The 15,136-nt window shown below is 45.0% G+C and overlaps 1 protein-coding gene across 1 annotated transcript in view; it reads right to left on the bottom strand.

Annotated features, from left to right (window-relative positions):
* TEKT1 (tektin 1) overlaps positions 1–15,136 on the bottom strand; it is a 176,078-nt gene that overhangs the window by 25,172 nt on the left and 135,770 nt on the right. Inside the window, exon 6 of the mRNA XM_085646946.1 lies at positions 4,108–4,330. Within this exon, the coding sequence (XP_085503072.1) occupies positions 4,108–4,330 (223 nt within the window). The remainder of the gene's footprint in view (positions 1–4,107; positions 4,331–15,136) is intronic.

Here is a 15,136-nt window from a genome sequence, read left to right as displayed (position 1 = left end):
CACAACCAACAGTGCATATACCTGGTTGCTGATCTTGCCATACGGGCGGCCTTATCTTTTCTGGATCATTTTCTCCCAGGAATCTCAGTGGGAGATGCCTTCCTCTTAAATACAGGAGTAACTTGGAGTCTATCCCTCGACGTGATGTGCGACTGATTTTCATACATCCATCATTGACTCTTCATTACACGTGACATATATATTTTTTGCCCTGAGGAAGTTCCCTATGAGGGAATGAAACGCTTTGGCTGGACTGTCTTAAAATCAATTAATTTTTTCAAGAATTTAATGAATAAAGAAGCTATTTTTTGACTAACATTGGCCTATGGGACTCTTTGAGCTGTGCACCCCCATTTGTTGCATTACTCTCTGATCTGGAGCACAGTAACGTCACTCAACGACTGACGCAGGGGTAGTTTGCACAGCGACCACACATATTGGAACTGGCACGAGGTGCGGCAGAGGAGGTCAGTCGTTATTGCTTGTGATATCTGGTAAGTATTACATGTCCAGGTAGTGAAAAACTATTACATTCATTTTTCAGTACTGAAAGGCCTACCTTGCCCATAGGTGAACATTGGGATCACCTCATCCCATCTTATTATTGTAATTTCCAATTGGGACAAGGTAGAAATTCATGGTGAAGTCGGATTTTAAATTGTAACTCTGAAAATGCTTCATTTAGGAAGTTGCCATTTTCCTACTTTAACTGTTCTGTGCCCCTACCTGTCTCTGAATACACGTCTGAAGTGGGTGACATCTGGATTTTGTGCATTCCCTCTAGACAGTCACACATAAAGGGAGCTGAGGTGTGTCATTTACATCCTCATGTCCCTTCACTAGGCTGATGGGCCATCCTGAGTTAGATGGGAGGGAGGAGCTGACACTTGCACCTTGATAGGGCTGTACTGTCCCCACACAAAGAGCTGAATTGTCCCCTGTAGTGATTCTGGGGCCAGGGTGGGAAGGGCAGGGACCTTGTGGACCTCAAAAGCCTCTCTTTACAGTCTCCCCCCACTTCAAAGGCACAACTGGGTATAAGTACTGGACACTGACACCACCAACTCTGTACACTCTGGACCTGAGGACACTCTGCCATGAAGAAGAACTGCTGTGCTGTTGAACGGACTGTCACTCAGCTGGACTCCTTCTCTTCTGTGCTTACCCTGCTGTCCCTTGGCTGGTGGTGAGAAGGCCAGGACCTGAATCTCTATATCTCCAATACAATGTGACTCCAAGGGCTTGCTGGCTTGCCTCCTGTTCTGAAGTCTCAGAGACATCAAAGACTTTATTCAACCCTGCTAAGGGCCTCTGGACCTGTGAGTCCTGCCCCGCCAAGTGGTGACTATCCAGTTCTGGGCGTTTGGAGGTGGGTTTTCCTGGGTGTTCCGTGCAAATCCGCGAATTGCCTGCTTTACGCTGGTCGAAACCAACGCATTCACCTTCAACACCAATGCATCACTGGCACGAGGACTCCACCGCGTCGACCATGCAGCCCATCGACAACGCATTGCCTTCATCATCCGGAGCTCGGCAACGACACGGGACCCAATTACACAGCTTGATGACGACATATTGCCTTCATCGCCCGGAGCTCAACAATGATGAGGGACCCGAATGCACGATTCAGAACTGATGCATTGCCTACAATCCTCTGGCTCGATGACGACGCATCACCTCCGCTCCTTGCAGCTGCTCTTCAACGTTGATGATTTTGCTCCTAGAGGGGCCTGTGTGGCTTATGTATCTGACTCGCGCTCCATCGTGATCAGCTTGACTTTTCAGATTTGCCAGTTCTGGTGCGACCAGATAGCCCTGGTTGGCGCTTTATGACTCTAAGCACTATATTTCAAGATATTCTTAAAAAATTAATAACTTAGTTCTACCCACTGTATTTTTGTTGTTTTCGTCCTGCTTTGTTCATTAGATTAAGTTCTATTGTTCTAACCCAGTGGATTATTTTTGTGCGGTGTTTTTCACTGTTTTACTGTATCAAGTTTTGAACAAATACTTTACACATTGCCTCTTAATTTAAGCCTGACTGTCTTTGCCAAGCCACCAGAGGGTGAGCACAGGTTAATTTAGGGTGTGTATCTGACTTACCCTGTCTAGAGTGGTGGTCCCTACTGAACAGGGTGTATACCTCTGCCAACTAGAGATCCCATTTAACAACCATATAAGGAAAAGATGGCAAGAAGGTTCTACTAGCTTCCTAGTGTGTGACATGCTGGAGTCACTAGTGAGAGGTCCATGAGGTGAAGGAATGGATGGGGAGGCTAAAGTTAAGCACGCAATCTAGATTTGCGTTGGGGGACAAATAAGGACAGAGTAAGGGGATAAGAGTTTGTCACCCATTTTGCAAAAAACATACTGGGAATGCCGGGAGAAGTAAGCGTGGTAAGAGGGTCCAAAAACATAAATTTAAGTATTGTAGATGTGGATTAACAGGTAAGAGAAGGGGCAGATGCAGACAAAGTGGCTCAGGGTGTGCCCCCTTAGGGAATGGGAGTTAGTAGTGTGAAGGGGGTGGGAGCGGAGTTCGGTGGCAGCAATGGCGCTCCAAAGATGGGCAGTGTTCATCTTAGCCAACACCAAACTTAGGTTCAGAAACACCTTGAGGCATCTGTTGGCCTCTATATCTTTTAAAACATTAAGAAGGGGCAGTCTCAGGGACGGTCGGACCTGCCATGAAACAACTTTTGAAATGGATACAATGACCTCACACTAAGAGGTATGAACAGGTGGACAATACCAAATGGTATGAAAAAAAGTGCTCTTGTCTGCACTGCATCTGAGGCATATCAGGTAAGAGACTGCCTCTCTGGCATTGTCTATTCTGGAAGTAGTACTGTGGTGCATGTGCTGAACACAGGGCATTGTTTAAGTAATAAGGCTCAACTACCCGGTCTGCACTGGATGTACTTGTGAGGGTGTGCAGGTGAGATCCCGGACTATGCATCCAACTCTTGGAACTCTTGCTCCAGCAGCTTCTAGTTTAGCATATCAGACAAGCTACCATTACTGCGGCAAATTCATGAAAGGCTGGCATCAACCTCTGGTCTTTCAAAAAAGATTCATCATGGATTGTAGTGGGCTCAGTTACTGCTGGGAGTGGTGTGCAAACTTACTTTACTTTGGTTGGCTACTATTGAAAGGTTAACTTGAACAGCATCTTTTGTGATTCGGAGGAGACTGACCAGGTACTGTAGAAACCAGGTCTCCTGTTCTTTTTCTTGATTTGAGGATCTCTACAGGTGGTCCCTGCCATCTCAGGTTCCATCTGCACAGCATGAGAGCTATTCTATACAAAGAAGGGAGGTAGGAGTGAGGACATCAATATGTTTGATCAATCTGGAACTAGGACAGAGACTGCATTGCTGTGCTAGGGCCAATACAGAGAGGAGAGGAGAAGAGCCCAGCTGATGTGTGTTTTCCTTCTGAGCGAACAGTCTCACCTGGCTGAAGTTTGATAATCACAGCTTCTCTGCTTGAAACATGTATGCAGTACACTAAGTCCCATGAAACTGTAAAGGCAAGTTACTTATTCCATGCTCTCATAGTGTAACGCATAGAAGTAGTCTTTAAGGTGTTAGGCTGCTAGGAACATTTCAATCATGTTAGAAATGTTCATATTATTCTTCATGTTAGTGACATGCATTACTACATTTTTAATTATATTCTATGTGGTTATTACTCATGTACTAAGCAACAGGATGAGACTGTTGAAATACATACTTTATAACATTTATAGTGTAACATATTTAGTGTCTTCTTTTAGTGCAGCACTTGTGTATGCTGTTCTAAAGAACAGGATTGGGTTTGAATTACCACGCGTCCCTGATCCCTTTTATGGGACTTTTAGTAACCTAGAAAACATAGACACCACACCAGCAGGTATGCCAAGTAGGGTTGTGTGAAGCTACAACAACCTGGACTTTCATGCTGAAGAGCTGGTGCACTGCACTAAGTAAGAAATTCAAACCTTGCAGAAGTAGGCCATAGAACTAGTTTTTGCAATACTCTATGCATTGATAGTCTCATTAGCAAGCTCAATATTAGAGAACACAAAAATAGCCCCATACGATTTTCCTACATTTATGTAGTTACCTTTGCAAGGTGAGCTTCAAGTTTGCGCTTTGCATCCTTGGTCTCCATCACCCGGTTCATCAGAGCAATGTTCACTGTCTCGCACTGTTTGCGCATGTCATTAGCCGTTGCTGACAAAATGCTGTCTGTGAGTGTCCGCAGAGAGACTGCATTATTCCTTTGCTTTTCAGCCTTTAAAATATTTTCATTAGAATAATCTTCCCATTCAGCTGGACTTACAGAGCTAGAATTAAGCAATACAGCAATACAATTATTAGGAAGGGAAATTATCTTTGCATACATACGGAGGTTCAATAGAATATGCCTGCATAAGCCAATACAATCTGAATGGTTGGCACCACCAACAGGAATGTACTTTCAACAACACCTAGTGAAATATGTGTGTATACGTAATCTAAAACAATTCTCAAAAACAATTTCAAGTATTTTAAATACATTGTGGATGGATGAATGAAGTACAGTAATATTGTGGTTTAAATCGGACAAGCATTCATAAGTAGTGGAAAGATTGCAGTACCAATCCACAGCAGATATCTCAAGTTTGGAAAAAGGATGTTAGGCTTTCATTTAACTTATCCTATTTATTTATTTTATTTGGGTCATTTAGTAAGCGTCGAACAAGCCAGAGGCATTTGAAAGTTTTACACAATAGAATAAATGGGTAAAATGATCCTAAAAATGGATCCCATTCAGAACAATAATTTACAGCAGTAATTCTTAACCTTTTGACTTCTGTGGACCCCCAAGTACTCATTACTGGAACCCAGGGACCTCACTGAAACAATACTGGATTGTGGGGACCTCCATTGAGTCATTACTGGAATCTGGGTATCCCGACCTAAGTATTTTCGATGATTTGAAGCACAAAACATTACAACAAAAAAATACAGAAACAAGAATTCATTAGGAAAAAACACAAATTATAAAATGTTTCATTTAATTCACAAACAAATATAAAACAAATAAAAATTGTAATTGCAATGGGAAGGTTGGAGTATTTCTAAATTCAATTGAGGCCACTCATTGTCCATACTAAATTCTGTTTGATGCACTTGAACTGCTTCCACAAATCAATCCGAGGATACTAATTTAATTTTTAGCTTCCAATTTCAAATTCCTAACACATTTACAGAACATTTTAAAATTTCTAGTTTGCATTTAGAATTTTTTTATTTATATACACTTTATCAATCTTTTAATAATATTTAATTTTCGAAGTAATCGCGGATCCCCTGAGTAGGCTTTGCGAACACCTAGGAGTCCCCGGACCGCAAGTTAAGAGCCACTGATCACTGATTTACAGAGTTAATTTTATTTACCACAGCATCTTGTATTATAGCTTCTTGCTTCACATTTCCAACTTGTCAGATTTACAATCATCACACTTAGATACATTCAAAAACTGCATTTCATATCTAGTTTGAAAACAATGATTCAGATTTAATATGACTATAATTTTGATGTCTACACAGTGGGTCTGAAAACAACTGGGGACTGCTTTTCAGGTGGAGAGTTAAAATGGTGACTGTCTTGGTGGAGGAGGAATAGTCTGCGATAGTTTTGTTCCCACTTCTCCTTGAATGGGCCTAGTGCCCTATGTCAAAATGATTGACTTCTTGCTGAAATTTGAACTTTGTTACTTTGTGTTGGGGTTAGAATGTTCTCTACTTGATGTATAATATTGTTCCCCTGCCTTGAGTTCCCACCCGTGACTTTTGATTTTTAGCTCTTTGGTCACACTAATCTACAACTGGCCTGGCCTTTCCACGAGACGTGGGTGAGGTTGTTTTCCCAGACAGTCCAATTGTATGCTGACAGACTGAAGCTGGAGGGAGGGGACCTAGACAGTGAAGTGAGGGGAGTGGAGACAGGGCTCCTTTAAAAACTCCTGGGCATATCAGCAACAACCGGCGATAATTATCGCTAAGCGCACTTAGCTCTAGGATACTTATCGCCGGCTATCGCCGAATATTATCGCTGAGATAGCGTGCTATTAGCAACGCTTATCTAAAAAGCGATACAATTCCAGGCGCAAGCTGCCAATTGTGCGATTGTCGCTGGAAAAACAGCGATAATGCCACAATGTTTGGCGATAGCTTGCTGATAGGGCAGGGTAGACTCAGCCATGATATCCACCTTCCATTGGATATCATGGCTAAGTCAAACTAAAAGCAGGCGTAAGGAAAGTAGTGATAACCAAGGTTAGCGCTACTTTTCTTATCGCTATGCTTGTTAGCGTGCCCAGTGATAATTGGAGAAATGTCAGTTAGCGACATTTCTCCGGTTATTTTGAGCTGGAACGCCCACTTTGCATCTCATTAGAGATGCAAAGTGGGCGTTACAGGAAAGGGCGCTAAGGCAAGGATTCACGGTATAGCGTGACCTTGCTGATATAGCGATAAAATTATCACCACTTTTCGGCCGAAAACAGCCGCAAAAGCGGCAATAGTTTTTTAGCGCCGCCTTGTAATATGCCCCTCCTTTCGGCCTTTTACTTCACAAAGAGCTGTGATTCATTTTCATGAGCATTGCCATTTGGTAGATAGCAGGGTTGAGGTGGGACTGCAGCCTCTGTTGTGCAAGTTGAGGGGATCCTTTAGGTGGGGCTCAGCCTTCTGTATTTCCCTGATTACAGTTTCAGGTGGCTGATGACAGCTAGGTGCATAAATCTCACAGCTCTTTTCCATGTATGTTTGTATATACATGTTGTCACAAATTCGTTTTCATAAATTGTGCTCTTTTATTCTCCACGCCTCTGTGTTTCATATGCAGCACATAGTTACTTTCCAGTGGTATATCCTTTGAATGAATCCAACACAACAGCCGTCTGGCAGCGCATCGATGATGCTGCCACCTTGCGCACCACCTCTCAGCGGTAAGGGGGAGCGAGTGGACTGAGCAAGAAGTCAAACGACTCATTGTGGATTTGTTACACCCAGTGTGATAAGAAACTTAAGATTGAGGCATAAAAGACTTGGCTATAGCCCATTAAGTCGTGAGAACTGAACCTGAGCTCTAAGTACATTAATATCTAATGGGGGACCACTTAAACCAGTTGGGGCGCCGCGTGAGATAGCGAGTAGAAATGCAGTACTGCCTTATATCATACGGGGCCATTAAATTGTATTTGTTTGTGTTATTGTGTAGTAGTAAATTCTAGTGTGCATGTGCGTGCTTTCTTTCTTGAAAGACAGGCACTGTGTTGGACATTCATCTATTGCGCTGTTATGTGATGGTTGATCTCTGAGCGCGGGCACCCCTGCACTGCCTCCTGAGAAGCCAGTGGCCGCTCGCCATCGCTACCAGTGGGGCTATCTTTATGCGGGCTCTGGAAATATTGTGATGGGGTCGCAGTCACCAGGAGATGATTTCTATGCCATACTCTTGGCTGGGTGTTGGAGAAACCTCTAGTTCCTGCAGGCAGTTTCTCCTACAGGTTATGAGAGGTAAAAGGACATTCCATGTATTTTTGTCTCCACGTCTGGACATTTATTCATGGCACAGGCATGATTTACTTCTTTGCATCCAGCCTGGCGGAGGTGAGAGGGGTGGGCTGTACAAGCCAGGGTCATCAACAAAGATGTGTTCTCTGAAGCCCTGCCAGATGACTGGAAACCGTAGCTGCCACCCAAGGCAAGACTATGGCTGGAGACAAAGGTGTGCAGGCTGAGGTCAGTGTTTAAAGATTTAGATTTGTGTGGAACTGCAAAGCATAATTTTCCCATTTGTGCAAAAAACTAATGACTTGTGAGGGTGCTCATATTTCTTTTTTAATTACTTTCTGCCTTTTTGTGTAAATTGGGTTACAACTACTTGATTAAATGGTGTTCGTAGCTGACTGACTAGCAGGCAAGGAACTGGGCAGATGACAGACAGTCTTAGTAGCTGTACACATACTGTCCACTTGCAGCCTTTTTATTCAACTTGCAGCCTTTTTTCAAGAGTTCAGTATTTTAAATCCCAACTACCCAACTTGATCAAATTGTGTGATCCTGAGCAAGTAACACTGTCTTCTCACACCTCAGTTTTTATATCTTATTATAAGTGCCCTGGGGGCAATTCAGTTTTGTTCTTTGAAAGCACATGCTCCATGACTGAGGATATTACTGCCAAGAAGTAAGCACATGTCAATGACTCAAGAACACGTTTAAGGAAGAGCTGTTAAAACACACTGTCCAAGTTGTTTTCGGAAGATTAGGTTTGGCACTTATGTGATTTTTAAACATTCTTTTAGCAAATCACACACTACTATGAAGTTTAAAGTAGTTCATAGATACGGATACGTTTGGCTGTTTTGATACTCTTTAAGATCTATTGTAGACTTATTTCCCATGAATGAGGTTTTATTTTTGTTTTAGTTTGTAAAGAAGCCTCTCTTATCTTTCTTCTCTTTTATTGCTTTGGGTATGTGGCCACAATTTTAATTTTGCACATTTAGGGATTCTGGTACATCCTCATTCTTGCACATTTGCTTCGGGCGAGGGCAGTGATTAGCCGGTCTTCGGTGATTTTGCTCCAGCAGCGGCGGGTGATCTGTTGGGTGCGGTGGTGCATGGTGGGTTTCTGGAAGGTGAAGTGGATGCAGAGATGGTCGGTCCAGTGGAGTTCAGTGGTGTGGCTGAAGGAGATGTGGGAGCTTGCGGAGATGATGGGGTCAAGCGTGTGGCTGGCGGAGTGGGTGGGTGTTGAGACGAGCTGTCGGAGTCCGACGTTGGCGAGGTTGTCGATCAAGGTGGTGGAGTTGGTGTCATTGTTGTTCTCGAGGTGGAAGTTCAGGTCTCCGAGGAGGATGTAGTCTGTGGAGGTCATGGCGTGTGTGCTGATGAAGCCGGCGATGGAGTTGCTGAACTGAGGCCAGGGTCCAGGGGGTCTGTAGATCAGAATTCCTCTGAGGATGGTGTTAGTATCAGTGTGGATCTGGAAGTGCAGGTGTTCGGCGATGCTGGGGGTGTCGTTGGAGTTGGTCGAGACCTTGAGGGAGGACTTGTGAATGATGGCGATTCCCCCTCCTATTCCGTTGGTGCGGTCTCTGTGGGTGATCTTATAGGCGTCCGGGATGGCTATGGCGATGTCCGGTGCCGAGGAAACGTTCATCCAGGTCTCTGTCAGGAAGGCGACGTCCGGGGAGGATGTATCGAGCAGGTCCCAGAGTTCGACGGCGTGCTTACGTGCGGAGCGGGTGTTCAGTAGTATGCATCAGAGGTGGTTGCGTCCTGTCCTGGAGGGCGGGTTGGCGGCTCGGAGACTGGTGAAGCTGCAGCTCTGGCAGGAGAAGGGTCCTTTGGTGCACTTCGAGGCAGCCAGGAAACAGGTGTGCGCTCGTCCGGTGTTGAGTGCGTGGAGGGTGTTGGCGTCGTAGAGGAGACGGGCGTCGTGGCGGTTGCGGGGGCCAGGGCTTCTGGTGCTGGGCGCTGTCCAGGCGCGGACGGGCACAGACGGGCTTGCCTTAGGCGCGCCACCGACGTGCCCGCTGCGCGCGGCCACGAAGCAGCCGCCATAAGAAGGGGAGGTGGGAGGGAGGAGCAGCTGGGAAATTGGGAGCGGACGAATGGGAGAGCGGGGGGCGGGGCCGCAGGGGACGCAGCAGCGGGAAAACAGGAGTGAGGAACGGCGAGGGGTATAGAAGGCAAAAAGGCAAAAGGCACAGTAATGGCACAAGAGGGAAGGAGGAAAAACAAAATAAGACAATAAAACAAATAAAAACAAAATACAGAGAACACGAGCAAGAGCAAACCTTCGGCCTACCACTGGCCACCAGGGATGAGGTGCAGGTGGTAGCCTGCGGGTGGAGGAGGGCCTCGAACTCCGTCAGGAGCAGCGGCAGCTGGGCTAAGGGCACGGGCAAACAGGTGGTGCTGTGCGGCGTGGGGAGCGACCTGCTTAAACCTTTGCACCATCAGTGATTTAACCAATTGGTAATTGCTACTTCAAGAATATGTCTTTAGATTTTGCCTTTTGTATTAGGTGGTTATGTATGCTTATTATTATTCCATGTACAATAAAATGCTTCAGTCGAAATTTACCTGTAAAAGTTGGTATTAGTAGGACCACCGTTTAGGTCAATTGTACAATGGCCAGCTGTTCTGAATTTTGAAGGACTGCCCAGTGTTTCAGATGACTGTCATGCTTCAAATCTTGTGAGTATATGTCCAACTGGGGGAATTTTATGCAGGAAATGCTAGCAGCAAATAAGCTGTGGATTTGTATAATTATTTAATGCCAGCAGTCTCTTGCACATTGATATTGAAGGTACCTGGGTGTATTGCCTTCAGGCTTTAAAGCTCCATTTCTATCTGAACAGTGGCTTCCTCAGAATCATATGACATCACATCCTGTGACATCAATTCTGGTGATGTCCAGAGGTTAAAGGTTTTGCTTTATAGCTCAGAACCTCAACACCATGGAAAATGTGGAAGTTGACTCCCCTGATCGCTACTACTGAGAGTCAAGTGCCAAATGGATTGTTGCGGACCCACTTTGCAAAGCCATTGTAGGACAGGCCCCTGGACATCAGAAGCAAATGCTCTCAACCCCCAAGGTTCAGTCCCAGCAGTAGCCCCTGCTTTCCCTATAGTCCGCCTAATGGGGTATGATGCATTGCACTATAGGGATATGAAATTGGGAACAACATTTTAAGTACAAACTATTTTAAGAGTTGAATTAACCTACTGAATTTTCTCATTGCGATTAGAATCTGTGGCCTCCAGGTTGCAAGCAGAACCCTGCAATAAGTGCCGATACCCACTGGGTTTTCTGACAAGGATTAGAATCCGACCTACAGGCTACACATAGTTAGCTCGAGCCTGAGCCAGCGCGCAAGAGCTGCTCTGGCGATCTGGTGTGGGTACTGTATGGAGAAGAAGCCCTGTCCACAGTTTTCATTGGCTTGTGTCTTTGCCCTTCATAAATGCTCATGTCTGATTCCTTCATAGGCTTTTAGTCCCTCCTTAGTGACATCAATGTCGTCATTTGTCTCCTCCCATGGCTACTGGCCCCATGTCTTTGTTTCTTACACGTTAGCACTATGTTCTTTAATGAGTTTGCCCTAGGTGAGGCACGATGTGCTTTGCGCGCTTTCACTTTTGTTTGTCCTACATGAGGCACAATGTACTTTAATTACATTCAGCGAGCTGTGCGCACTTTCACTTTCTAACCTGCCGGGACAATCACGACCGCTTGTCTTTCTTTGCAGTCAGTCCGCTGGCTCGTAAAGCTCCAAGTATACGAAGCACTTGCTATTGGAGCCCATTGTTCGTCGAAGGCCGCCCCTCTCTCTCTCTCTCTCTCTCTCTTTTACACATCCTGTTTCTCTCTGGCGCCTGCACGTCAGGCCCAGTTCTAGAGGGTGGGCCAGGCCCCCCAAGGAAGATCCTGGCCCACCCAAGACCATTTAGAAGTGGAAAAGCAGATCCACATACCTGGGCCGGTTTTCCTGCTGGCCCACAACCCGAAAAGCTGCTACAGCTTGCGTGCGATTCTCAGCAAGCCACAGAGTGAGTCCGGTCCATTGTCATGGGCAGAATGACAATGGGCCGGCCGAGGAGGCACAGCATGGAGCATCTCCTCCCATCCCAGGCCTCAGGAGGTGCCTGAGTCCTCGGTGAGCTGCTGATGCTTTCGGCGCAGCACAATTAACAAGTCTTAGGCGGGGGGACATTGGCTTTTAGTCCATCACAGCAGGCCATAGCGGTCGTATAGAAAAGCAAAGCTACGGCGGGTAGAGGGGTGGTTTAAAAACTGCAGTGATGTACCACTCTGAGATTGGAAGTTTCATTCTAATGAAATGTCATCAGTTTATTAAATGGGGAGAGTGTTGTACACAGCTAAGAGTGAAGGCACTTCAGTAAAAACACGAAGGAGAGTGCTGTACACAACTAAGAGTGATGGCACTTCAGACAAAACACGGAGAGTGCTGTACACAACTAAGAGTGATGGCACTTCAGACAAAACACGAAGGAGAGTGTTGTACACAGCTAAGAGTGATGGCACTTCAGACAAAACACGGAGAGTGCTGTACACAACTAAGAGTGATGGCACTTCAGACAAAACATGGAGAGTGCTGTACACAAGGAAGAGTGATGGCACTTTAGACAAAACACAAAGTAGAGCTCTGTACACAGCTAAGAGTGATGGCACTTCAGACAAAACACAGAGAGTGCTGTACACAACTAAGAGTGATGGCACTTCAGACAAACCACGGAGCGTGCTGTGCACAACGAAGAGTGATGGCACTTCAGACAAAACACAAAGGAGAGTGCTGTACACAGCTAAGAGTGATGGCACTTCAGACAAAACACGGAGAGTGCTGTACACAACTAAGAGTGTTGGCACTTCAGACAAACCACGGAGAGTGCTGTGCACAACGAAGAGTGATGGCACTTCAGACAAAACACAAAGGAGAGTGCTGTACACAGCTAAGAGTGATGGCACTTCAGACAAACCACGGAGCGTGCTGTGCACAACTAAGAGTGATGGCACTTCAGACAAACCACGGAGAGTGCTGTGCACAACGAAGAGTGATGGCACTTCAGACAAAACACAAAGGAGAGTGCTGTACACAGCTAAGAGTGATGGCACTTCAGACAAAACACGGCGAGTGCTGTACACACAACTAAGAGTGATGGCACTTCAGACAAAACACGAAGGAGAGTGCTGTACACAGCTAAGAGTGATGGCACTTCAGACAAAACACGGAGAGTGCTGTACACAACTAAGAGTGATGGCACTTCAGACAAAACACGAAGGAGAGTGTTGTACACAGCTAAGAGTGATGGCACTTCAGACAAAACACGGAGAGTGCTGTACACAACTAAGAGTGATGGCACTTCAGACAAAACACGAAGGTGAGTGTTGTACACAGCTAAGAGTGATGGCACTTCAGACAAAACACGGAGAGTGCTGTACACAGCTAAGAGTGATGGCACTTCAGTCAGACAAAACACGGAGAGTGCTGTGCACAACTAAGAGTGATGGCACTTCAGACAAAACATGAAGGAGAATGCTGTACACAGCTAAGAGTGATGGCACTTCAGACAAAACACGAAGACGAGTGATGTACAGAGATAAGCGTGATGGAACTTCAGAAAAAACACTAAGGACTGAAATAACTTTACATTTAAAGAAAGATATGACTAGGAATGGGTAAAAAGAAAATTTGATTTTGACAATGCTGCAGTGAAAAAATTAATTCACCTCTATGTTGGGGCAAATGCAGAGGTAAGAGCAGAGGAGGGCTAAAGAGGGAGAGAGAAAAAAGACAATAAGAGAAAGAGTGGGGATTAGAGACAAACGGATAAGGGGAGAAGAACGAGAGAGAAATGATTGATGAGAGAAGAGATGAAAAGAGGCTACAGGGAAGGGAAATAATTATAGATATGCACAATGAGAGAGTGAATTGGGGGAAGGGAATGAGGGAAACTGCCAAGGAAAAGATGAAGTGGGGACAGTCTAAGTGGAGAGAAGGGTAAAACAAGAGATTGGTAAAGGTAGGATAGGAAACAAAAGTGGAGAGAAGGATGATGTCAAAGGGAGAAAAAGAATAGTGTAAGGCAAAGCGAGCAATGGATGCAGAAGAGGGAGAAAGGCATAATAGTAGACCCTTCAAGAAAGGGATAGGTTGGTAAAAGAAATGCCATCCGTGGATTCTCCACTGTTTCTAACGATTCCTCCAGAAATAGGTGGATTTTCCTTTACCACTCAACAATAAAACATACTTTTGGTGTAATCTCTACTAAAGGTAGAACAAGGCCCGTCCACTTTCGTGAATAACCTTTGAAAGCATGCAGAACTAAAAGCACTTACAAGGACAGGAATCTCCTTAATGTACAGAGAATGGTCTTCTGCAAATGTCAAGGTTTGATAAAGAAGGTAGATACTGACAGCAGCAACGCAGTAAATTAGCACAACGAAATATAACATTAGGTGTAGGACACAAACAAGTTCAAGGAGCAGAGGAAAATGAGGGTGACTGACATGAGAAAACAAAATTGAAGAAAGGGAAAATTTTCAAGACATGAAAAAAAACTGAAGTAAAACTCAAAAAGGCAATAGGAGAGAGGGGAATAAAGACATGGTCGAGAAAAATAGCGAAGTATAGAGGGTAAATGGGAGACAGAAGTGTGAAAGAGGGGGACATTATGCACTAAGAGAAAGGGAGGGAAATAGTACTGGGGCAAAGAAAAAGGGAAAATTTAGGGCAACTACAGAGAGAGCAAGAGAGGCAGGAAAAAAGAGATGGATAACGAGAGAGATGGAATAATGGGAGGGAGAATGTTAAAGACGGGGATTAAATTAGATAGAATGGTTAGTAGAATGAGAGGAAGACAGAGGGAGGGAGACAGAATGAAAAGTAGGTTTGATATATGGACAGACATACAGGAACATAGAAAATCTGCAGATGTGTTTGGTGAGAATGTAAGAGTGCAGGTGAAATGAGAGAGTGAAGAAAGCAGAGAGAGGGCTAAACACTAGCAGGAGGTGTGAAGGGCTGTTCATACACGTCGGGGAACAAAAGAGAGAGCAAGAGCACAGGCAATATATAAAAAATTTAAAGAACGGCGGTAGTTGAAGTGATTTCCTCCAGCATGTTAAGCAGATTCAGATCATGTCTCTTCTAACAATATAAAAGTATCCAAGCTGTGTTATACCCTCTAAGACATCACACAAAGAGAGACTTTAGTGTGACATCCAAAAGGGTCCATGAAAGACTTGAATGTGTACACCCACTGAAGCCTGAACAATAGCAGTGAGTTTTGTAACTTATGAAGGGTGGGCAGAGATAATAGGAAAACTCAGGCTGACCAGGAAAGTCAGTGATCTGAAGGTAAACTAGATCTTCTGGTAGTTGAAATTGAGAATCAGAATCAGCAATTTGAGTATGGCATGTGCCCCAGGGGTCTAAGGTGGACCAGATCTTCAATGGTTAATGTCCCTGAGAAGGAGCCTTTGGGCACTGGAGTGTGGCCAGGACCCACAGGCAAATGACTCCGATCAGGGACCTTCGCACCCCCTGGTGAACCAGAGCCATTGG

This window comes from Triturus cristatus, chromosome 3_2 (assembly GCF_964204655.1).
Source record: "Triturus cristatus chromosome 3_2, aTriCri1.1, whole genome shotgun sequence".
NCBI lineage: Eukaryota > Metazoa > Chordata > Amphibia > Caudata > Salamandridae > Triturus > Triturus cristatus.
The sequence above is the reverse complement of the archived record's forward strand: the minus strand, read 5'-3'. Positions and strand labels throughout refer to the sequence as shown.